The following is a 25,907-nucleotide window of genomic DNA, read 5'->3' as shown; positions in this document are numbered from 1 at the left end:
ACTATAAGGGCGGAAATTAAAAGACTGAAGGTTGTGATCCAATATCAAAGCATTCAAGATTAAAATCCAAAGACATGGGAAACAAGTGACATACATTCAAATTTCCCACTAATGCATTGTAACCAGGCTGCACATTAAATTCCAAATTGAACTAGAAGCACCAAATGTTTGAGACAGCAGTAATAATAAATCCCACAAATTTAACAAAAAGTGTCAAACAAAGGACTAAATAATTTAGATCAGTCTCAGAGTATGTTTAGATGAGGTTAATGCAGTGATTCCAGTAAGCTGCTGGGAACGTTGCTCCATGTGGTGAAAATAGCTCCAGGAAGGACATCAGTGGTCTGGAACTAATCACTGTCCCATTGAAGGAAAAGGTTCTTAAATTATAATGGGATTTCCTTCATTTTACAAAGAACATTTCTAGTTATGGTTTGTCCTGGTAGCAACAGTTAGCAACAGTTGAAGCAAACAGGTCTAGAATGCAGTTTTTGCATCTTAGGTCTTCCCTTTTAATGTCCACACCTGGATTCTGATGCAGGAAGGTCTGTGGTTTTTAAAGCTAATGTTGTTCGTTAAGCCATACTTAATGGTGGCTTTGGAGGTATTGCTTTATCATGTAACTGATGAGTTGTAGGTTCAAGCTGTTGCTCTGTCCATCACAGTGGTTGTATCTTTGGACAAGACACTTTACAAATCTCTCCATCTGGTGGTGGTGGTCAGAGGGCCAGGTGGTGCTGATTGGATTGCAGCTTTGATTCTGTTGGTATGTCCCAGGACAGCTGTGGCTACATTGTAGTTTACTTCCATTACCGTGTAGTAGGTATGGAGCAGCAATTTGGAGTCCTTGGAATTGATAAAGCACTACACCCGTCAGGCAACTTCCCCTTTAAAGCCCTCTCTTACAACTCTCTCTTTCATCTGGTAGTTATGCTACAGTGAGTTTCAGTAAGAGTCTTAATCTTAATTATTCCTACTCTTTAATCTACCAGATCTTTTAGATCAGTGCATTGTAAACTATTTCAGGGTCTTACACTTGACCTGTTTGTCCCAGCCTCTTCAAGGTCGGTGATTGTGTTACTGTTTACAATGTCTGCGGGCCGCGGCGAAGGACCATTTCTAGATGCTTATCTGCAGCCAGGTCTGGAGACAGAAAACCTTTATTTCTTTGCCATAAGGGGGTATTTAAAAGAAAACCAATCAGCTTTAGTAAGCTGAAGAACAGCCTGTTTAAATGAGTTTAAATACACTGCTGGTTAATTTAATTTTAGTTGCGTAAATTTGATTCAAAACATTTTCATTCACATAGCGGGTGGCTAGCTCAAGTTGTAAGTCACCCATCCTGCAAAAAGGAAGCCTGGGTTTGTATCCCAGTTGGGGGGATCCTTAAGCAAGATCCTTCAAGCTAATGCCTGCTTTGGGGAGTTGTGGCCTAGTGGTTACGGACGGTATTGCGCTTGAAACCTTGAGGTTCTGAGTTCAAGTTCCGCTCCCACTCTCTGAGCAAGACCCTTAACCCCCACACTGTTCCCTGGGTGCTGCCCAATGGCAGCCTACTGCTCCCCAAGGGGATGGGTTAAATGCAGAGAGTTCATTTTGTTGCTCTGGACTTGTGACAGTGAAATGACAATAAAAAAAAGGCTGGAAAAAATTAACTCTTTTGCTCATTGTTTTTGTTGTTAAAGCTCCTCTTGCAACCTGGTTATAATCCACCAACTTGAAATGTGAACACATAAATCATTCCCCACCCCTAGGATTTTAATCAGGATTGTATGTATTTAGACCCATGCATCATGTTATAACAGTCAAACTAACTATATCTTAACAGCTTTCCATTAATACATACAACAGCTGCAAAATTAGAAGTAAGAAGAGTGTTTAGTAAAACCAGGGGCCTCTCAGTGCACTGTAAGGGGTACCTGTCACTGCCACTGTAGTCAAGGGCCGAGAAAGAAGACCCGACTCAGACACCCCAGTTAGCTTGACCTCATAGCCAATGCCGGTGATGAGGCCCCAAATGTCCAGGTGACTCTGGTCTCCTGGTACGGTGAATTCCTGAGGCTCCAACAGCCAGCCTGAGTCTGTCACCACAATGTGAAAGTGGCTAAAACCACCACCAGAGGGGGATATGTCCTCCTGATGGAGTGGGTGCTGCTTCACTTCCCAGGACACTCTGAAACCGTAGGGGGTTACGTTGGATATGGTCAAGTTTTCCACTTTAGGTAAAGGAGCTGGGAAGGAAAGGGATTGGTTGGAGGGGATACAAAATTTTATTAAGGGGGTATGATGTATGCAGTGGTCGCAAAAGCAAAAATACAGGCTGTTCTTCCAAGTGTTCCAAGAAATATTAAAAGTTTAAAATCTCCAAAATCTATCGGTCAGTTATACGCTAAAAGCAAATGGGACATACATCAATACGCTTCATTTTAAAGCCTATAAATAATTTACATTGAGACAAATAACTAGGAACAAACAGATAACAGAAAAAAGTAATCTTCCTAGAAGCTTCAATTGATGGACCAATACAACTGATATAGTTACAACTGATCATTGTTCAGTTGTAACTATATGCGTTGATGACTGTCCTAGGTTGCTTAGTTTGGTATTTTTCTGTTACAGTTTTTAAATGTCTACAGCAAAAACTATGAACATCTTAGTTTCTATACTTTTTTTCCATTTAAAGGAAAAACAGAAAACATTACTAGTCACTCCAAAGCTGTGCAAGCCTGCATGATTACAGTGAGTAACAACTGAACAGAAGAAACAATAAGCCGGGTATATAATTTAAATTGAATACTGCTTATGCATGAGCATTTGGTTCTCAGTGTCTTAGAATTCAAATTAACTTCAGAAAAATATATAGAGTAAGTCATATAAGTAAATTACGCATTACCTGTGAGAGCATGGACGTACACAGAGGGAGTGCGACGCCCATGAGAAATACCGTACAGTTCGATATCATAACCTGTGTCATCCATCAGGTTAGGGATTGTAAAGTTACGGGCTTCACCAGGTAGTCTGAACTCCAGCGTATCAGATTGCTGCTCGGAGTCACTGACCTGGAGGACAAAGCCATCAAAGGAGCCCGACAATGTATTCCAATGCAAGCTGAGGTAATGGGGGTTAGCAGAGGAAGCAAATATCGGCCCCAACAGCGGCACTTCCTCTGAACAAGAAGAAGAATGTGGCCTTTTGAGTTACTTGATCCTGTGCACACATAATGTCTGATTTATGGAGTGTTATAGGGATACCTGTTGTAGCTACAGCCAGGAGTGGCTGTGTGCTTTGTCTGCCACCTTCACTGGCGTAAAGCTTTATGTTGTAGCTTGTGTTTGCTCTGAGCCCGGCCATTACAGTAGAGCGAGCATCTCCTGGCAAAGTGCGCCCCATCGCCTGCGAGGGCAAAGCAGACTCTCTGACTTCGACTATAAATGTATCAAATTCCTTCTCTCCTGTTCGCCATGACAGAGAGAATCTGTCTGAGGTAATGTTAGAAACAACTAGCTTGGACAAATCAGGCTCCTCAGCTATAAGGGAGAAAAAAAATACATTGAAATAAGTCAAAAGACTGTTCTTGAGTCTACTTAAAATTTCATGTCTAAGAAAACCAATTGATTACTTAAGCTGCTAGTATATTTATTTAAATAGAACACAAAGAAGTTTTGGAAAATAGTTTCTCAGTTTGTCACTATTGTCAATACAATCAAGTAAAAACTAAGCACACACAATAATTAAGTCTCTTGTTAAACCACCTGTACTACTAAGAAATTAAAGAAGCTGATTTTAAATGGAGGACTTAGAGGTTTTAAAGACATTGCTTTGCTGTAGCTTCAGTTCACTGTGAATTGCTGGTATTCTAAAATGCATACTGTAGGACTCTTCGTATCCCTCATGTTTCAATCTGTTTGAGGTCTGACTATTAACAAAACCATTGAAAAATATTGATATCCTTTCTCAACTATCGCTTTGAAGACCTACTTGAGACCTTTGGATGATTGTTTGGTTGACAGTCTAACCCAGCCTATATTTGCCAGACAACCAGTCTCACATTAAACTGAAAAAAATGTATACATAAGAGTTTATGATTCCACTAAATATCTGCAGGTTTTCCAAGCCTTTTGTTGGCAAAATAAGTCATTTTCATGACTACTTTACCATCATGGTTGACAGTTAATACGAGGTAAACATTCCTACCTTAGACAAATCAATCTACAATTTATTGCAGAATACTTGCTATGTACTGAGATATTATTTCCTTGACGATTTTAGAGAGAAGAGTCTCTCTCTTGGTAATCCTTCATACAAGACAATTCTATTTTCTTTTTTGTTTCTCTCTCTCTCTCTCTTCATTTTGGCTGAGGCCTGTTAAGAAGTAGGCAAAACAAGTCTCTGTTTTATGCAGATGACCTGGTTCCTCAAGTTCGAAGTGGCAGGGATGAAGATCCACCCTAGCCTGGCCAGTCAGATTAACCTACACATGGCGGTAGGCAGTCCGGTTAGGCTCAATGCTCTCTGGTCCAAATAGATTGGACCAATCACAGTGGCGGAGCTGGGCCCATATTTCAACAGCACTTTTCGGGAACCTTAATGCTACATTCACACCTAACGCGATGGAGCAGCAAAGAAGCGTTTGATGCTTGTACACATTAAGGTCAGACGTGTCTCTTGAGCATCTTTGATGCTCCTGAAGCACATCCAGTAAAGTGTGTGCATATGCATCTCATTCTTGTGCTGCTCCTGTTTTTAGAGTGCCATGATCTTGGCACAGATATCTGTCTGATTACTCACTTCAATCACCTGCTTATCTCCACCCAGTTCTCATTACCGCTCATCTGATCCACCTGTTTCAGTCTCTATTTAACCAGCCTTCAACCAGTCATCAGGGCCAGATTAATTCGAGCCTGTGGTGAGAAGTTCTCTAGTGTTTGAAGTGCTTCTTATTGTCTGATCCTGACCCGTTCTACCTCTGGACCTCTGAGCCTGCTTGTCCCTGTTCTGATCTGTTTTCCTGACCTGTCTTTGGACTCCTGCCGGATCTCTGCCTGGCTTAGTTCAACCAAACCTTTAACTGTTTCCTGACTTCGTTCTGGATTTCCCCTTGGCACCTCTTTGGACTTCTGATCTCCTGGCTCTGACAATCGAGCATGTCATCAACACCGGCTTTGGCTTCATCCTCTGGATTATCCTGCTTCCTTTGTCTGCTCAGATTTGATCTCCTACCTGTCGTCTAACCTCCAAGACATCTGCTTCTGGAACTGTCTGGGCGGTGCCTGCCGCTTTGTGTTGACAGACGACCGGTTGGAATCAACCTCATCATCTGGGCTCGGACTGAACTATAAGACCAAAGGTTCCTGCCTTAGATACCGACGCTGTTCACTGCATTTTGTTGAGAATTCTAACTGTATGGCCACCTCGAATACTGGGCCCTATTGTTCTGAGCCTGACAGACAGTGGCTTTGCGATATTTGTTGTCATAAGTGGGTAAAAATAAAAAAATAAAAATGAGTCTAAATGTTTTTAAGTAAGAAAGTGCACCTAGAATATTCATCTTATCAGGGAATTCATCAAGATTATGATCCTGCCGTAAAATACTTAAAATATTAATCTGTTGTCAGAGCCGCACAGACCCCGAAATACCAGCATTGCACACTCCTTTCCAGACTAAAGTGCCATGTAAATGGCGACAATTAGTTTTGCTGGCTAGGCTAGATCAGGTCTTCTATGTTCATGGAGTATTAAAAAAAGGGTTGTGCTTCAGGTCAGGGGAAAGTTCCAACCCTAAGTGGAGGATTTCAACTATTCCTGTTCAAGAGTGAGGTGAGAATGGAATGGGAATTTGTCAAACGTCTGCTGCCTTTACATGGGTGCTAAACCAGTGTGTAGTGGTAAAGAGAACTAAATCAAGAGCCAAAGCTATTTACTGGTTTGTCTACATTTCTACCCTCTCCTATGGTCAAGAAATCCAGGTCTTAATGAAGGAATGAGATCCTGGATACAATGGTCAGGTAGTTCCTAAGAAATAGAAGAGCAACTTGGCCAACAGAGAGAGGCTCAGAATATACCCATATTCCCCCTCATGCCAAGACAAGACTAAGGAGACTCGGACATCGGTTTCAGAAATCTCTCTTTAGAGGTGTTCTAGCACCATGCCCTAAATTAAGGAGGTCCAGGAAAACGGCTATGGATGAGACGTTATTAGATAAATTGGAAGACAACGAGACCGAGTACATAAAGTTAGAGATGGGGCCATTTGATTTTAATAATTGTTCCAAGGACTGCATGATTTTATCTTGGGGTGAATTTGGTGGGAATTCCAGTTATGGGAAATTTGACAACTCCTTAACATACTCCTTCACATTTAAATAATATTTTTTTAGGTAAATATTTTTTAATGGTCAAATCATGGACAGCAAATTGGTTAGATTTTAACATTACAACCCCTCCCAGATTGCTGGACGGTAACAATGCCTTTTTTGTAAAGACCATTGCTGGTCTCTTTATTAACCTTAAGTTATTACAGTTTGCTAATGCCGAAGAATACTAAACTACCTACATATTTTACTTACAAAAAGGTGATCATATTTAACGTGTTGATGACACAATAATACAATTTTCTAGTATTTTTTGTAGATCAAGACATGAATACCGATGATCCATGTAATAATTTCAAGAGCGCTCGCTTAAAATAGTTTTTATTTTAAAACCTCTGCCATTAAGAGGACTCTGGTGCTGCTTATTGACTGAGGGAAAAACCAGGACTGATGTAAACAGAAGAATGACTGGAACAGAGGTTTTGTTATGGACAGCTTCTGAGGTTGTCATGGATTACTACAGATACTGCTATGCCTTTGCGTTTGGTTGCAGCTTTTTGCTTAAAACCCCATAAAGATGGTATCAGTGTATTTAAGTTTCTCAAGGATCCTGAGTTGCTTTCAAGGTGGATGAAGCAGGTCAGACGAGATCGGGAGAAGTTTGAGCACTCCACATTATTTCTTCTGTGCTTGGAACACTTTGAGAGGGACATGTTTTTATTTCGTTACCTCACTGAAGAATTACTTAGTTGTTCAGTGAAAAACTACCAAGAGTAGCTGCCATTAGAAAGACAATTAGCCGTTGTTGGTTCTGACCTGTATGTCTACCTGTATGTTTGTCTACCTGTCCGCTCTCCAACGAGTTCCCTCTTCTCTAGATAACCCCACACAGACTGGATTCAAGGGTTGACAAGAGCCCCCTTAAACGTGAGTTCCTCTTTTGCAAGGTTCAAACCGCAGTCTCATTTCCTATGGTCCCTGAACTGATCTCTGTGATCTTCCCTTCTGACTTTCCAGTTCCGGTTCACCAGTTCACTGAGTCTCAGATCCAACCCCTGTTCTCATTACCACAAATAAACCTATTCAAACTTTTCTCCGTGTTCTCTGAGTGGTTTCTCTGCATGTGGGTCAGATTTGTTAATCCGATCATGACAATAACTGAATGTTTACCAACTGTCCCCACCTAAGGAAAGCAAGGTGTACTTAGTTTTTACATGGCTGTTTTGACAGTCATGGAAACTTTGTTTTCCTTAAGATTTATATGATTTTGATGCTCAAGCAACAAAAAAAACATCATAATTTGCTAACTTTCTGTAACATTTAAAGGTACATTAAGTAAAAATACCTGTTGATGCAACAGTACTGACAGCTCCTGTCCGAGATCCCTTGTACGTCCCATAGAGGTAGGCTATGTAATCAGTGCTGGGCCTGAGCCCTGTGACGTCTTTGGACGTTACATTACGAGATATATTATACTCCATTAGCTCCATGAGCCAGTCTGAGTCAATTATCTCCAGGACAAAACCATCAAACAGCTTTTCAGTGTTGTTCCAGTGGATCGTAAAGCTTTCAGGTGTAAAGTTTGAGGCAAACAGTTTGCCAACAACTGGTTGAATAACTAAAGAAAGAAACCACAGTTAGGAATGTGTCAGTCATTCTGTAAAATGAAAATGTGAGCCTCTCATCTGCTGAGGTGTTATTTGCAAGTGAGTTATTGTTAAAAGAAAAAAAGGTGAATAGAACACTAAAATCAACCATAAAAAAACCCAGTCATGTGAACAGCTAAATAAAAGCTTCAACACATGCATATATCTATTCAGATGCTAAAATCCTGCATTAGCAGTTAAACTCCAACATAAATTACACATATTTGTTGCTTTTAAAAAGGATTAATACTTACAAGCGTCAATTAATATTATTGCTTCCAATGCTGAAAACGTTTGTCCAAAGTTTAAATCAATTAGTTTGTTCATAACACTTTAAATATAGTTAAAATGGAAGAGTTCATGCCTAAGGAAAACTACCTGATCATGCACTACATCAGTTATGTTGTGGAAAAAATGTTGCAACATGCAGAACCTATGATTTAGCTTTAACACATATCTATATTTTACATGCAGTAATGCACATAGATAATTTAGTGCAAACATGCACCTGATGTAAAACAAGGTGGCAGTATTTTAACACTTCTTTAGCTTTTTACCTTGATAACAGAAAGAAGAATTAATCATTTGCCACCTAGTGGTTCAAAAGGAAATTAGGATATTTACATTGATGTTCTGGAAAGGTAACTATTTCACTTTCACTTCCACAAACTCATAGAGTCCGGTTGAGACAAGTACTCACAAATGCTGTGAGCGGCAGAGCATATGGGCAAATGATCGCTCAAGGTTAATCAATGACATACTGAATGAAGGCTGATGGATGGAATGAAATGGTCATGGTGTCAGGGTAAAATGAGCAGGGGTGGGTGAGTTACTGGTTTTGCTTTTGCAATCACTGCAGCACATCAGCGACAGACCTGACCACAATGCAAGGATGAAAGGGAAATAGGCTTCATGCACTTGGGTAACTGTAGTGGGAGTAAGGACAAATGTTTTCTCTGTTCGATGATTCGGTTTGAATGGCCTTTCCTTCTCTTAATGAAACAGAGACAGTGACTTAAAGGTGAAACAGGTAATGCCAGTTAGGATGCAGCAGTTCAATGCACTGAGGCCTTGGTGCCGGACAGTTATACCAAAACATTGACCAGGTTATTGCGATTGATTTGTTTCATGCAGCCAAGGATTCACTCCTCAGTGTGAGTTGGACATAGAAGTTACACATTTTTAACGCTCGACAAATGCTGACTATGGTAGGAAGAATTATTGAAAAATAAACTGCAACGCAGCAAGTCGCAGGTACCTGTTGTTGCTTCACTGTACAGGGGTTCTAGGAATGAACCCTGATGTGTCCCATACAAGCCCACCATGTAGCTGGTATTAGGATTTAATCCGCTGATGAGCAGGCTTGTAGCATCCCCAGATAGAGTGAGGTTTTGTGCCTCTGCAAGATCGTCCATGTTTGTTACCTCAATGACAAAGCTGTTAAAGTCCTCCCCTGTAGGGTTCCAGGATGCTACGAAGCTGTCCCATGTAATGTCAGAAATGATGAGGTTTCCTAGCGTCGGCTCCAAACCCGCTGGTAGATAGACAAATCAAACTGGGATCAGTTAGGTTGAAAGAAAGATTGTTCTTAGGTAGGCAGCTACAGTCATGTGAAAGAAAATTAGGACCAACCATTACATAAAGAACTTTTCCACTAGAAATGTTCACATAATCGTGTCTAACATTGCGTTTGTTTAGAAAAGAATGTGATTCATTTAAAACTAAACAATGAAAATAAGCCCTGTTTTATGTATTAAGCAGCATATATAAACAAGAATAATATCTTAATAATTAAATTAGGACCTTTAGTGAGCTGTTCTTTGTAGCTAGCTAACAGTCTGACATTATTGCATGTCAGGTTGCATGTATACCTCGCCCAACAGCATCTCTATGAGATAAAAACCTGAGCTTTGATTTCGTCCGAGGGAATCTTTTCTTAACCATAATCTTTGGTAGGTTGACTGGTGTGTTAAATATTTATTTTAAAGGTTCCAACTCTATTTTAATTTCCCTATAGATGTTCTCAGATTTTCCTCCACTTTCTCCTTCCTCCCAAGATTTATAGTGGGGATACTTTGCTACAGGTCCCCTTGAACCATACTACCCCGAAATCCCCTGCCCTCCTTATCCCCTCATCTCCGCTCCAGACCGCCTGCGCAAATTAAAGCTGTATCCTTCGCGGCTCCTCCATCTTGCTGCGCTCCAACGTCCTTGGAGCTCGAGGAGAGCATGAGCGATAATATGTAGCCTAATTCATAGCAGCGAAATATGTTAATGAACGCTTAATTTAATATGACATAATTAAAACTCACTATCAGCATCAATCAGACATGTTTCTGCCCAAACATTTTATTTTCTTTGTGGGTCTTTGCAAAAGAGATAATTAGGAAAACACAACATTGTTTTTTTCTCTACTTCCAAACTCAGCATCTCTTCATACATGCCTGCGATAAGAAGTTTCTTTGAAGTTTTGAGATGCGCTCTTGGAAGTTGTTGTGGATTAAATGAAACTTTTAGGCCCTTAGTATGAAATAAATATTTCGATCAAGATGAGAAATTTGCTTCCTGGTATGTTGAAGAACCCATAGTTTGCATCCAATAATTTAATTAAACAGTCTTAGTGTTTGGGGAATATATAAGAAATATGCTCTTAATTATTTTTAACGATCTGTTGTTACCATATTTAACTTGGAAACTTCTTGACATTCTTTTTGTTGTTTGGTGCTATTTCAGTCGCAGATCTTGACCTGGCTGGCTTCGACGTACCGGAACGGAGCAAAAATAGCTTGGCTCTGTATTTTCATGGTTAAGGACGGAGAAGATGTACGTGGACGGTGACATGCCGATGAGTAGTGGTGGATGTGGAACAGTTCTCATTGATTAACGCGACTGTGCAAGTATTCCGTGCAACGTATGTGAGCGGGGCAGAGTGGAGCGGAGCATTGAGGATGCAGAATCAGGGGGTTACAGTTTTTCGTTTTTAAAAAGGGAAAAATTGATTGATTTGCCAATCGAAGTTCTTCAAAAGAAAAGAAAAACTGTTCATAATATAATAGGAAAAAAAATGTATTTCCATTTCTCTCACCAATGATAATCCTCCCTAATGCATCATTTAAAGAATGAGGGATGAATGTGGTTGTTGTATATTGTGTATTTTCAGCACCATAGTTGTGAAAAGAGCAACTACAATATAGAAACATATGAGAGGCAATTTCTTAATATGGTAGAATGATACATGCTACCACACATCATTACAGATTAATTAACACTTCTCTTTGAAAAAGAGCATCTGCATGATAGGAAAAGGCATGACATCTATTTGTGACTGTTTTTACAGTAAGAAAGCTGTTAGGTGAAGATCTGTCTCTAGTATTTTAATGTATGACATATTTTAACAAGCCTTCAAAAGATTCTCTCTCTCTATTACCAGTCACTGCCTTGACTCGTTCTTCTTGGCACAGTAACTGTAGACATCATTACAGGCCAATTGCAACTCACTTTTAAGAGTGCTAAATATAAATAGGAACTGCAAATTAAATCCACTTGACACATTGCTGGTGGTATTAATAGTACATACCTTCCATTGTTGTGCATCTTTTTAAGATCAGCATATAGTCTGCATAATAATGATGGTAAACAAACTACATTGATTGAACCTGCTGATCCTTGAGGTACAATCTGATGTGCCTGTATATTAAATCAACTTTGTTCATGCTTTCAAGTTTGCACAAGATTTTTCATACACTTAATCCTGTTGTAGATCAGAGCCTAACTGAGCAGGAATGCATGTTTAGGTCAAAATTTTATAGCTTCTGCACATGGTATTGTGATAAAAACACTAAAAATATTCAGTGTTTCAGCATCATAGACACAAAGAATTGAGTCAGATGCTTAGAGGAGCTTAAGACTTTTACCAAAATCATATATACCTAAGAAAATCAAGTCATTTTTTTTTTTATTATTATGTACCTTGTAACTATATTAAATACTGCTATTATTTAAATTATTAACATTTTGAAGGTATTGTTAAAAAAATACATTTAAGAAATAAATCTAATGAGTATACTGTAGATACTCATATCACTCATAAATTGAATACAAAATTTTGACATTCTAGATACTTCACCTAACTATTATAATTTATTATATCTTAACTCTAGATAAGACTAAAATTAGATTTGATGTTGATATTTTACTACCACAATAAAATTATTGGTCTATTTTAAGTAATGAGTTTGTTTTTTTTCCTGTTTTAGAGGATTTAAATCAATCATTAGAATGTTAAAACATACCTAATGCTTCTACTTTTAAAATTTTGTTTTGGATTGTTGTTCTAAGGCACTTTATGGCATTTCTGCAATACTTAGTTATGAATTTTATACTTCTTGCTCTGAATACTGGTCAGTATTTATTCAATATTAAAAAGAGGAAAGCATGTCAAAAAGAAAGATGAACCATCTGTGGAAGGAAAGCAACACATCATGCAGTATGATCTTCTTACATAACAAAAAATAAATAATAGGATGAAGATGATGGGTGGGAATGATGCTGATGTCAAGAGATCTGTTGTAGTGTACCTGTTGTAGTAAAAACTCTGAGAGGCAAAGATGGCGTCCCTTCCATCAGCCCATGAAGTGTTATTTCATAGAGAGTAGAGGGCAACAAACCCTCTATTTTGGCCTTCCTCAAACCTCCGGGTATTGTGGTCACACGAGGCTGCGCTGCAGCAGCTGACGGAGCAACAAGCTCCACCAAAAAGCTGTCAAACGCTTCATCAGGGGCTGACCACACCAGGCTCATGCTTGTCGCGGTAACATTTACCGGGGTAAGGTTGCTTAGAAGTTCCATGCCGGAGCTCTCAGGCTCAGCCCCGGAGATCATCTCCTCGTTATCTGAGGGCGCTTCACTGCTAATATCGTAGCCATGTTTATGGTTCTCTTCATCCTGAGCTGAGATTGCAGTTGTTGGTGCTTCTTTGATGCTCAGGGCAAGCACATCTGGAGGTGCTACAGTGAATAAAGACTGGTTAAATTGTGAATTTCCTACTAGATTGAGAGTAAAAATAGGTTAAGATAAAAAAAAAAACTTTGATAAACAATTCGGCCCAGACGCCATGATTAAGATCTAAGCCATTAATGACACTTGAGTCAGTGGCATTAACGCATTGAAGATACTGAGTAGCCCACCGCAATGGAAGTACACAGCTGTCTTCAGCTAGTGAAGCCATGCACAACCCGTTAGGTTCCTGCTACTCAAAACAAAGACTGAGAGGGTCAGTTTGATGGATGACATGTGAATGACATTGGCTGTCTTTTCTTCTAACGGCAGGAGAATGCAGTTTGTGGAGGGAAGAAGATTAATCAAGTAGTAGAAAGAATAGTGAAGTGGAAAAGTGTTCACCCTATTTCAAATTCTGTCAGACTGGAAAAAAAGTTCAGCTTATGGTGGGATTCTAAATCCTGGGTTGAGCTACAGACGATACTCCAAAAACTATGTATCTAAATAAAAAAATGTCTTTCCACTGCGTTTGCAATACAGCTACAGTAGTAGTCTGTTTGTGTGTATCTATCAGGACTCCACATCTAGAGATAACTAATCAGAGGTAGGTAGGGTGCCAAAAAAACTTACTCAAGTAAAAGTAGCTCTACTTTAACATATTTCTACTCAAGTAAAAGGTAGTTGTCCAATAAAGTACTAAAGAAAAGGAAACTCGGTGAAAAGGCTACTCAAGCACTTTTCTTATTTAAAATTCCTTCAATCACACGGACCATAAAATAAGGTTAAGTACTAATCCCTTTGGTTTTAAAGACTAAAATAAAGTAATAAATAGGTCAAGATGTTGACGCCGATGGCTGGCCTTATTGCTTATTTCATTCTCCTGTGTCGCAGTGTTTTCTCATCACTGCTCATCTGATCCACCTGCTCCTGCTTCTATTTAAACTACTTGGTCCCAGCCATCAGTGCCACATTATTTCTTTGGTGTTGAGAGTTCTCTAGTGTTTTCTATAGTGTTTTGATTGCCTTATCCTGATCTGTTTCTGTATTTGCCTGTCTGCGCCTGTCTTATCTGTTTGCCTGGCCTGTTTTTAGATTACTGCTGGATTCTTCTGTGGGCTAAACAAGGACTTGCCTCTTGACTTCGCCCTGTGGATTATCCTGCCTCCCTTCGTCTACTCGGACCTTATTTCCTGCCAGTTCTAAACCCAACTCCCCCGCAGAGCCCAGTGCGTTTTATCAACTGACTGGCTGGAGTCATTCTCGTTCTCTTGGCACAGACTGAACTGTCAAACCAGGTTAGTGACTCACGTGTTCATAATCATCCTCCATCAGATTAGTGTGGTCACTAACATGTGTTTCTCTCTTATAAACGTTCCTGTTTTAGACGCTCTAGCCGCTGATACCGCAGATCCACAGACGTTTTATGTTATTCCACTGTCTGTCTTGCCTGAATTCTGAGTCCTCTGTTCCGAAACCTTTCAGAATATAGATTAAAAAAATATTGTAAAACAGAATTCAGGTAGAGGAAATTCCTCAAAATAGTGTTTTTTTATGTATAACATATGAAACAATTAAAATATATAAAGGTGAGTAAGTACAGTAGTACTGTACGTTTTTTAAGTTTTTAAGATAAATGCAACAAGTTACTACCGACATCTGCAAATAGCTAAATACTTTTCTGTGAACAAAAGCTTAAACTCAGTCAGGTTGGATGGAGATAATCTGGAATTTTGTTGAGAATAAAAGAAAGATAAATGAATGAAAAGAATTCAAGAGGTCTCGATACTTTAGTACAGTAGTGGCACAGAGCATCCTGGAGGTAAAATAGCTGCATTTTAAAGACAGAAAATGATGGGTTTCTCATCAGCACATGCAGAAAACACTGTGGTCACACACTGATCTGTAAAATAGAGGGTCTGTTTTTTAACAAGAAACTCTGAAAAACTGATCACTTGAACAAAACCTTATACCTGTTCCTGCAACAGCTTCATGGATTGAGGATGCCTGGCTACTCTTTATTTCAAACAACTCAGTTTGATATGGCTTCAGGACACTGATTCTAGCCCCGTCGGAATCTGCAGGAAATTGGACCTCTCTCCCATCCAGCCATTTTTGAGTGTCCTTATATTTTGCAGCAACATCATCATTGGCTCTGTGAATTTTAAGCTTTGATGCGAGGTCAAACCCATCTGACGCAACGGCTGAGATAGTCAGCTTTCCATGCTTGTCCTCAGGCTCCGTCTCAAAGATCTGGGACTCGGGCGTGTCTAAAATTACAGAGCTACTGACGATGTCCTCCGAGCCTGGAGGAGTCCTTATTTCATGGTCGTCCGAGGCAGCTAAATAAAAAGTTAAAGTGGCTACAAAGAAAAAAAAAGAAGGCAAAAAAATCCAAACAGAATGACATCTTTTCCCTGATGCATCTAAGTGCATTATAATATTTAATTTCAAAGATGCAAATGGATTAAACATCATGCAAATGGATTAAACATCATATATATATATATATATATATATATATATATATATATATATATATATATATATATATATATATGTGAGATTTAATCCGCCAATTTATGATATGAGGCATCAAGTTTGAAATACTTTTTTATATCTTATATTTTTGCAAAACCCTTGGTGTACTTTAGAGTTTTATGTTACAGACCAACACAATGTGAGTACTGTAGAGGTACTGGGGTGGACCATTCAGTCCATCACAGAGGACTGTTCTGTCCATTAGCTGAAAATGGAAAGGGCATAACATGCGTCTGTCCACATAAACTGAACAGCTGGGAAAGGAGACATTAATCACACATTCCTTAGGAGGAGCTGCAGAGACCAACAGCTTAGGTTGAGGAAACTTGGAAACTATTATTGGTAGTGGCAAAGCAAAAAAAGGAATATGGAACTAAATTGGGACCATTCGTTTTTTAAGAAAAAACATAGTTTGACAAAAAAAATTAAAGATTTATATCTAAAAAGAAAAAAAAAGGTTGTTTAAAAGATAACAGTTAAAGCTGGGGGAAAAAAAAGGTTTATTAAAAAAATAGCATTAGAGGATATCAGTAGTTCTTTTGAACAAACATTTTTTCCAGGTATAAATCTTTTATTTTTTTAAACAAACTTTTATTTTTCAGGTTTAAATTTTTCTTTCTTTCTTTTTTTTTATTTTTTAAAGAAATTGCATGGTCCCAATTTAGCTCCACGAAGGAAGGGTCTCTTGTCAGATTGAACTATAATTTCCTTGATCTGTGTGCAACACGCTACATATTGCAGAAGTTTGTGGTGGCAGTATTATGCGGTGGGGATGCCTTCATCTTCTTCAGCAGGGAAAGAGGAGGTTATCACAGTTGATGCAAAGATGAATGGAAATTAATACAGGACGATCCTGCAGGCATACTTTAGCTGTAAGCAGGTTTACATGGATTCTCAGACATTTACTGTTATTTAAAAAAATATATATATATATATTATTTTCTATTTGGAGTTGGTCTATGACATAAAATCTCCCAATAATGTCCTACGGTGAAAAAGAGTGCTGAATACTTTTGCAAGGCATGTACAAATTTACTTAAAAAAGTTAATTGATCTTTAAACAGCTTATTTTAATGCAGTTTTGACTAAACTCTTCAACAATTTTTTAATAGGTGGTGGATTTTCGGAAATGACATCTTAAATGAGCCTAGCGCTGTTCCAACTTTTAAATGTTGCCCACCAACCTGTGGATGCTGTCAGGGAGACAGGCCTGCTCCTCTTGTGCCCCCTCTCTGCAGTCAGAGTCATGGTGTAGCTCATACCAGGAATCAGGTCAGAAAGGACGAATGTGTTTGCAGAGGCTGGGATGTCCACCTGTTCAGCCTGACCATCTCTGGACATGTACTCCAGCCTGTAGCCACTGAGTTTAGCCTGAGGTTTCTGCCAGCTGACGCTGAGGGATGTCTCGGTGGACCTGATCTGTTTGAAATCCCTCGGGGGGTCGAGCTCTAACAGAAGTCACACAAAGAATCCCAAATAATAAATTACATAATTTTACATTTACAGTTTGTAATATTTTCAATAAATAATGAGGAGTTATTGGTCGTTAAAAAAGTTTCATCTACACTTTTATCAACAGAACATTCTGTATATTTATGTAGATGGACGCTTTGGACAGCTGTGCAGTTGCTTCTCTCACCAGTTGCTGCATTTGTAGTAGCAGGGAGGCTCTCCCTTTCATGCTTCACAGCTGTCACCCCCACCCCGTACTCTGTGCCTGGCTTCAGCCCTGTAGCACACAGAGATGGAAGGTTAATGACTATATGGTGAAAGAGATGAAACTCTGGAGGTTACACTTATGAATTTCCCACCATGTTTTCATACTGACCAGTGATGGTAGCCTGAGTGGTGCGTCCTGATCCTCGTGGGAAGACTCTCTCACCATGACTGGAGCCAGAGATGGGGGTGTACTTCACTCGGTAACTGCTGACATCAGCTTGACTGTTGGTCCACTCTAGAGTGATGCTGTCATCGGTTTGAGACACAGCTTGCGCCGCTGTGGGGGCATCCAGTTCTCAGGGAAGGAAGAAAATGGATGTAATCAAACAAAGTACGGAAGTTTTACAACTAATTTCTTATTTCCTCTTTACTTTTAATGCATTATCTTTGCTTTTCTCAGCAGTTGCTTAAAGTTTAGCATCCACTAATTCTAGATAACATCAATTAGGTATCTGGTTCTGTCATAACTGACAGTTGGACAATCCAGTGTCTATAACAATTTTATACCTGTTGTCCCTACTTGATGCGTCTATAAATGATGACTCCCTGCAAATCAAGCTATTTACAGCTCGCTCATATTTAAGGAGGATCTGGGTGCTTAATTTGCAATGAGTGTTTACTTATAGTTTACTTATATCAAAAATTTGCCAATCAGTACAAATATACTTTGCTGCATTCTCAATATGTCATGCTTTTTTAATACTTCGACGGTCATACATATGATAACATTTTTGAGTATGGTTTTCTGGTGCTACTTTTCTAACCCCAGATGAGGAAAGCTTGTCTTCACTGCAACATCACCTCTCCATATGTGCATTACTGCCATTTAAACTGAATGGCCACTACTACATAGAGACTGGAATTCCACTACTAAAGCATGACAGTGTGGGAATCATGCATCTACTTGGATATTCCTTTGGCTGACTGGTCAGTGCGCATGGCTTTCTCACGTTAGTCTGGGTATTGAATCTCACCCAGGCCCTCTGTAGTGTACCTGGCATTCTGGTGGTGCTCGCAGGATCCATGTACTATGCTGGCTAAGTGGTCAAAGGGGTTTCTAAATGGTTTCCGCAACCTGCGTGGAGCATAAGCATGTCTTTGGGGAAAAAGGGTGAGATGTGTGACAGTGTGGGGGTGCTGTCACTCTGACTGATCACGTGCCCTTGCTGCTTGGTAAAAGGGATGTAACTTTGATTGACTAGTCAGTCAGCATCACATTCATGCTGGGGATCGAATCCTGGGCCCTCTGTAGTGTATCTTGCCACAAACGGAACAGCTTGTTGTGGTTGACCAAACAACCATCCACCCATTTTCTCCGCCTAGTCCTTGTCATTATCACAGTGGGGCCGATGCCTATCTCCGGCAGTTTACGGGTGAGAGGCAGGGTACATCCTGGACAGGTCGCCAGTCTGTTGCAGGGCAACACTGAGACACACAACCATGTACACACACACTCACACCTAAGGGCAATTTTGAGAAGCCTATTAACCTAACAGGGATGTTTTTGGACTGTGGGAGGAAGCCGGAGTACCTGGAGAGAACCCACGCATGCAAGAGGAAAACATGCAAACTTCATGCAGAAAGACCGTGGGCCATCGAACCCAAAACCTTCCTGCTGCAAGGCAAGAACACTACCCACTGCCCCCCTCTGCAGCCTGTTGACCAACCATTTTTCATTAAATTAGCTGGTCTACATAAAGGTCAAATAACCTGACTGTGCACCTTGAACCTGGGATACACTGCAATATTTTAAATTGTCGCTGGCAGACCCAACTCAAATTGTGCGAATCAGTCACAGTTCAAAAGTTCACAGATTGCAATGTATGTCCTCACGCTGTACAAACGGGCCCTCCATACAATCTGACTATTCACAGTGTACGTCCTTAATGTAAGGTTGGGGTCTTGAACAATCCAGACATGCAATGCAATAAATAGAGGTGGATAGCAATAGAAGTAGAAGAGGGCTTCCTGAATGCATAATGGGAAAATCTCCACGGAAAGGTTCTCAGTCTGGTCATGTCACCACTTCAATCAGCGATTCACTCATAAGCCACAACCAAAATATCAAACAGGTTTGATTCTCTTACAACCCACAATTTCTAATCAGTAGCTCGTCTTCAGTTGCCAATTTCTTCTTGTGACCCCCTTTTTTAATGCGTTACACATGATTTGACCAAGAATTGGCCCGATTCTTAAACTTGTTGCACAACTGGACCTTAAATTCCTGCAAAGGTAAGTCTGGCTAACTTAGCTAAACTTAAATAGGTTCCTCTAATGCTATTTCATCGGTTTTGCTACTGTTAAAATTGCTGAAATTTACGACCAATGAATACATTGTCAAACTTAGCCATGTTTGAGCGACTGTTGAACATGTGGAGAATGTACTGTGACAATAACTGGCATGACCTCCAAAAATGCTGTGTTCCTCAGTATGAGTGATACCTGAGGTTTATTTAGACATACATGAATTAAGTGAAATACCGCTTTGGACATGATTTTGATAAAGGAATAGCATTATAACACAGTTAAAAGCCATGAAAGTTGATTTTGCATGATCTGTGTCCCTTAATAAATCACACGATTCAACCAGGAAATGAAATTGTTGTGCAAAATGCATCCAAATGGTTTTTTTGAACATCAGGTTTCAGAACTGGAGTTATAGACACTGGTCAATAAAAATGTGACAACTGGGATTCTAATCAAATATCTATTGGAACCAAATAGGAATGATAAAGTTATAGGTAAATCAAACTCCTACCTGTTGTAAATATGGTGGTAACAGGGTCACTGGTCGCCTCTTTGTGCCTTGAAATGATTGACACAGCATACTCTGTGTCTGGTTTCAGGTTGTCTATGCTGTATTGTTTGTCTGATGGAGAGACGTCAACTGTGGTTTCATCTGAGTGGTTGGAGCTGGGCATGTAAAAAATGGTGACCCCATCCGCTGGAGCCACTGGCAGATACCAGCTGATTAGCGCCGAGGAGTCTGTGACATCCTTCACCTCCACCTGCCTTGGGCCATCAATCTCTGGAGAAGAAAATCAAGGAGGAGGAAAGATTGTTTTGCTAGTATAAAAAATAAAATGACACATGCAACTTATAAAGCCAAAGAAAACAGAAGCAAATCTTATAACACTATGAAATTCAAGAAGGAAATATATTCCAAAATAGTATTGCTTAACTTTCCTAAAAGTAGTAATCAAGAAAAGAACAAGTAAATTGTTAATGATTACCATAACTATTGCCAGATAAATGAAAATATTTGATCAAGATACAAAATACCGCTGGAAATACAAATGGATTCTCTTTCATTCTGGCTTCATGTTTCCTACCTGCTGTAGAAAAGGCTAGTGGTTCATTCTTTACTGTAGATCCAGGTTTTAAAGAACCTCTGGGAGCTTGACAGTCTGAAAGCTTTGAGCTGTCTATTATCAGTCATTTCTGGGAGATGGTTCAAGTTTCAATCTACCCAAATAAATGACATCGGTAATGAAATGTCGGGGTCCGGGGGGCTCCCTTACTACAGACCTGAAAACTTAATGACTTTGCCAGACACACAACTGAAGATATTTGGCCTGGCAGGCTGAAGGGTTACGTAAGGGTCTTGGAGGGAATTTATAACATCAAGTATGGGGTATTTGAGCAGTAAAAAATATCACTAAGCAAAGAATAGGGCTAAATGGAAGATTTAATGACAAGAAAAATTACCAGCTTGATATAGAGCTTTGAATGAATCCAAACTAGCAGCCATTTCCTGTTATAATTCTCTTCATTATTATGGAATTTCACCCAGCAACTTTTTTCTAGCAGTCTGCGAAGATTACTGGTAACTTCAGCCTTTTAAGAAGTGCCAGAGAACGCTTTACAATCCTGTTCTCATCGTATGATTACATATTGGCTCAAAACCTACTGGTGGTGACAGTTCTAGATGTTTGGGGTCCTCTGGTGTTGTTCTTCACAACGTTGATGGAGACCTCATATTCCTGTCCTGGTCCAAGCCCAGACTGGAGAAACTCGTTTTGGGAAGGTGGAAGAGTGCTCACAACTTTTCCATTTTCCTCTTTCTGTGTCAACACAAGCATGAGCATAAATGAAAAATATGAAGGAAAACAAAAACAAATTTCACCCTAACTTAAATCATATCCTGTTGTTTAAGATACATAAAGAGAGATAAAGGATACAAAAATGAAATGTTTTTAAAGACTCAACTTCTTAGTTTAGCATAGAATAGCGTAGTATGGTGTATCATAATTTTATAAATTATAAGAGATAATATTGAAGTTCCACTGTGTTTTACCCTTAAAATAATTGGTCACGATGATTTACATTTACAAGCAAGCAAAGTTAGCATCTCTTTTTATAAATTATACAGGCTACTTATGGTGTAGCAACCAAAGGGCCTCAACTATTCATTAGCCAAATCCTGCTCCAACATTAAAAAGTACAAAACTAAACAAAAGTATGAATAGTCTCAGAAATTGTATTTAATTTTTTATATATTTTTATCATTCTGACCATCTATTAAAACTCCTTTTTAATTGTGTCATTAAAAGGACTTCAACCTTATTTTATGTTAAAGTGTATGTATACATCAAGAAAATCAAAATAACTGTGTATGAATGTAACATATAAGAATCGGAGAGTAACATAATAACAAAACCATATTTTTTTTATAAGTAATTGCATCAAACTTTACCATATATTGCCAATCTTATGAACAATTTGTACATGTCAGGATCCTATTTCTTTGCTTTCTGTTATTTTTTTTATACATGACAAACATCATCTTTACTTCAATGCTTGACAAGAAAGAAGGAAAGCATAAAAAAGGAAAACAACCTCTAAACAACTTTTATACTTGTATTTATATTTGCATTTGTATATTCAACTTGCATTTTGTTATTGGATTCTAGTAGCTTGAGGTGGTAAACAGTCTCCTTTAAAAGTAAAATGTCTGATACTGATTTCAAGGATTCACATCTAAGCTGACATCTAACTGCAATGCAGCAGAACAAAACTAAAGGTCAAAAAAAGGACAGCCTGATTTGAGTTTAGGAAAAGTAAAAATAGGACAGGAAATCAAAAGCTTTGACTTATCAGCTGCCACAGTCATTTCCTTTAAAGCATGTCTGCCTCAGATATCTCGTTGCGGGTTTAGCTGCAGTTCTTTGACATCAAGATATGCCCTCAGTGAGGTTTTTAAATGTCAAAGCAAATTTAATGGTTAGCGCTGAAATAAATCTTTTAGGCTGAAGTTTTGAAAAAGCTGGCACAACTTATTGCCTCTCACTTTTTCCATGACGATTATTAAACACGAAGGACACTGTTAAGGAAAGGGTCTGTTATACTAACCGTGTTGCGGAAATAAATCTCCCAGCTGTCAAACGAAATGTCCAGCTGGTCCCAGACAACCTCTACAGATGTTTCCCTCACTGATTTGAATCTTACACCTTCTGGCTGTGGGAGATCTGCAGAGATGGAGGAAATATAGTTAATATAGCTGCATTTTTCTCTGCAGACATTAGTTGCAGTCACTGGGAGGATTATGATGGAGTACCTGTGGCCACTCTTGCACTGACAGGAATGCTCCTCTTGTTGCTCAGGACAGCATAGACACTGATCAGGTATTCAATGCCAGGTTCCAGCTCTTTAACGGTTGCAGCGTTTTTATCTCCAGGAACAGTGAACTCCATGAGGAGACCCCCTGGACTCGTGGGGACGTACGTAATGAGGTACTCAGTGACCAGCATTTCATTGTTCCAGGACAAGTCCACAGTTTCTGTGCTGACTTCGCCAACAGTCAGGTCCTTTGGAGGAGACACTGGAAACAAGACAAAAAATATGTGGAAGTTCTGTTTTCAGATGGTTTCGTATGCCTTGAGGAAGCAAATATCCACCATGTGGCAGTATGGCAAACTACAGAGCTACATCTGGCTGTGTGGTGTGAAAAACTGCCAAGACGGAACATATCAAGAGCAGACCACTACAGCACACAAACCAAAACCTTTTATATCCACCAAAATAGTTTCTCCCTGGATTAGTGGGTAGCGACTTTGAGAACACAAGGAAATTACGTCACACTGAATCTCCCTTTATACTAAATCAAGTTAACACATGGAAACTCTCAGAAACTCAACATTCAAATCTCTCTGTTTGTATGTCAATACTGTGTCTTACCTTCGGAACAGTCTTCTCCGATGTACCCCTCATCGCAGAAACACTGACCATTCACACAGCGACCTTTGTCCTGACAGTTGTTGATGCAGCTCAGGTCTGCACAGCTCTCCCCTTCATATCCACTGTCACATGTGCACCTCCCATTGACACAGCGCCCTCTGTTGTTGCAGTTCTCTGGACAAGCGAGGATAGAGCAGCTTTCTCCTGTGTATCCCTCATGACAGAAGCACTTGCCATCAATACAGTAACCCCTTGCCAGGCAGTCATTGAGACAAGCTTTCTGACTGCAGTCTTCCCCACTGAACCCCTCGTCGCACACACATTGCCCGTCGATGCACCTGCCACGGTTATTGCAGTTGTTTGGGCAGCTCAGCTGACTGCAGTCTTCACCAACGTAGCCCACATGGCATGCACAGCGTCCCTCAATACACTCCCCACGCCCATAGCAGTTTGACGGACAGGTGTGTATGCTGCAGTCTTCACCTGCAAAGCCTTCATCGCAAACGCACTGTCCATTAACACAGCGCCCCTTCAGCTGACAGTTGTTCGGACAGGAGAGTTCGGAGCAGTCATCTCCATGAAAGCCGGCATCACAAGAACACCTTCCGTTGATGCACTGGCCTCTGTTGTGGCAATTATTCACACATGCAACCTGGCTGCAGTCTTCACCTTGGTACCCAGAGTCACAGATGCAGACTCCATTGAAGCACCTTCCCCTGTCATTACAGTCATTCAGACAGGTGAGCTGAGAGCAGTCTTGTCCACTGTATCCAACAGTGCAAATACATTTACCATCAACACAGAAACCATTGCCACGGCAGTTATTGGGGCAAGAAAAATCTGCACAATCCTCCCCACTAAAGCCTTCGTCACAGTAGCAGGTGCCATTAACACAGCGTCCTCGGTCATAGCAGTCATTGGGACAGATGAGTTCAGAGCAGTCTAAGCCAGTCCAAGGTTCATCACATATGCAGTCTCCCTCATCGCAGCGACCACGGCCAAGGCAGTTGTTCAAACACCGACTTTCCGAGCAGTCTTCCCCAAAGAAACCATCTGAGCAGACACAAACTTCTCTTTCGCAGATGCCATGGGCTCCACAATCCATTGGGCAGGTCTTGAGGGCACAGTCTTCTCCGGTGAAGCCCTTGTAACATTCACATTTTCCATCCACACAGCGGCCACGGTCCTGGCAGCTCGTGGGACACTCGCCCTCAGTGCAGTTGGGCCCCCTCCAGCCAGGATCACATATGCAGGCGCATGTTTCAGTGCTGTACTTTCCATGGCCGTTACAGTATGGTTTCGTTCCTAACTCTCCTGTTAAAATAAAAAAGAGTTAAATAAATTGACGGTTTGGGGATTCTCTCATCATATTTTATCAAAAGGTTCACTGTAAGTGGATTCATGATATGTTGGGGTTGACTTTGCAAAAAAAGTCAAAATCCCATACAAGTAAATCCCAGGCACAGATAAATCAAATGAATGTACTGAGTAAGACTTTTGGCATTAATGGGTGTTACAGCTTTACGGAGTGTGAAAATATATTACATAGAGGATTGTATTTCTCTGCTGGCTTGTAGGCATACCTGTAAGCTGTTCACTGCTGCATTGATCCCTCAAAGCTGAAACTTCTCCTTCAAGCATCTCCAGACGGCTCATGAGCTCTTTCAGGCCTGGAAAGTCATCTTTACAACCGCAGGCCTGCCGAGGTATGTTGATGCGATGGGTGAATAAAATCTGGTTTTCCCCATTAAAGGTATGTTCAGTGACATGGTGGCCCTGTGGAACTGCTGCTATGTCTTTAGAATGGACGTGTGCACCCTCAGGTGACTCCAGGTCTACAGAGCACAGGGAACTTTCAGGAACGTTGATATTATAAACATGACTGAAAACCACTGGATGGTCTGCACTCGGAAAGGTCACATTGTGTTCTGAAGGGGGAGAAAGAGTCTGTCGTTTATGGCGGAGGATTTTCTTGACAAATCCAGCATTTGTTAAACTAATCAAAGTAATCAGAAGAAGGAAGCCTAGAAGACTGTGTGTGCCCATGCTAGACGTATAGAAAAGGTACTGGGGAAAAACTTCTGGTTTCAAGGGCAATGCTGCTCACAACGAACAATCTGAAAAAGACCAACAGATAAAAAAAACTGTTTAAGGTTAAGTTTAAGTGAAGGTTGACTTTAAAAGTTGTTAAAGGGGAAGTTATTAAATCATGCTTAATTAATGCAGAACTAATGTCTGTTTAAAAGGAGTTAGTCAGACATGATGGTAACCAAACTGGGCTTTTAATCACACCCAAACACGGCTTAAATCCTTTTCAACTGATCGCTAAATCATAGCCTATGAAAGCCTGTTTCAAGCATTACTATGAAATCTGCTCAAGCTTATTGGTAAGCACCCCAAATATCATAACAAGCATGGGAGATGCCTTATCCATATGTATTTATGGAGCAATGGCATTTTATATATATATATATATATATATATATATATATATATATATATATATATATATATATAT

The 25,907-nt window shown here is 39.9% G+C and overlaps 1 protein-coding gene across 6 annotated transcripts in view; it reads right to left on the bottom strand.

Annotated features, from left to right (window-relative positions):
* The window catches only part of LOC107092858 (tenascin-like), a 47,651-nt gene that overhangs the window by 11,136 nt on the left and 10,608 nt on the right, over positions 1–25,907 (bottom strand). Inside the window, exons 2-17 of one of the 6 annotated variants that reach the window (XM_015387536.1) lie at positions 24,973–25,506; positions 23,390–24,703; positions 22,770–23,033; positions 22,565–22,680; positions 21,123–21,276; positions 19,971–20,240; positions 17,322–17,507; positions 17,133–17,222; positions 16,678–16,941; positions 14,926–15,315; positions 12,535–12,963; positions 9,216–9,491; positions 7,657–7,929; positions 3,252–3,527; positions 2,894–3,166; positions 1,920–2,231 (exon numbers count right to left, since the gene is read on the bottom strand). In XM_015387536.1, the coding sequence (XP_015243022.1) occupies positions 1,920–2,231; positions 2,894–3,166; positions 3,252–3,527; positions 7,657–7,929; positions 9,216–9,491; positions 12,535–12,963; positions 14,926–15,315; positions 16,678–16,941; positions 17,133–17,222; positions 17,322–17,507; positions 19,971–20,240; positions 21,123–21,276; positions 22,565–22,680; positions 22,770–23,033; positions 23,390–24,703; positions 24,973–25,435 (5,350 nt within the window). In that variant the 5' untranslated portion in view covers positions 25,436–25,506. Of the gene's footprint in view, positions 1–1,919; positions 2,232–2,893; positions 3,167–3,251; positions 3,528–7,656; positions 7,930–9,215; positions 9,492–12,534; positions 12,964–14,925; positions 15,316–16,677; positions 16,942–17,132; positions 17,223–17,321; positions 17,508–19,970; positions 20,241–21,122; positions 21,277–22,564; positions 22,681–22,769; positions 23,034–23,389; positions 24,704–24,972; positions 25,507–25,907 lie in introns of those variants that run through there. The other 5 variants (XM_015387537.1, XM_015387538.1, XM_015387539.1 and 2 more) reach the window with 5 other exon arrangements.

The sequence above is a fragment of the Cyprinodon variegatus genome, unplaced genomic scaffold (genome assembly GCF_000732505.1).
Source record: "Cyprinodon variegatus isolate N-32 unplaced genomic scaffold, C_variegatus-1.0 Scaffold397, whole genome shotgun sequence".
NCBI lineage: Eukaryota > Metazoa > Chordata > Actinopteri > Cyprinodontiformes > Cyprinodontidae > Cyprinodon > Cyprinodon variegatus.
Note: the sequence above shows the minus strand (reverse complement) of the source record. Positions and strands in the feature narration are given on the sequence as shown.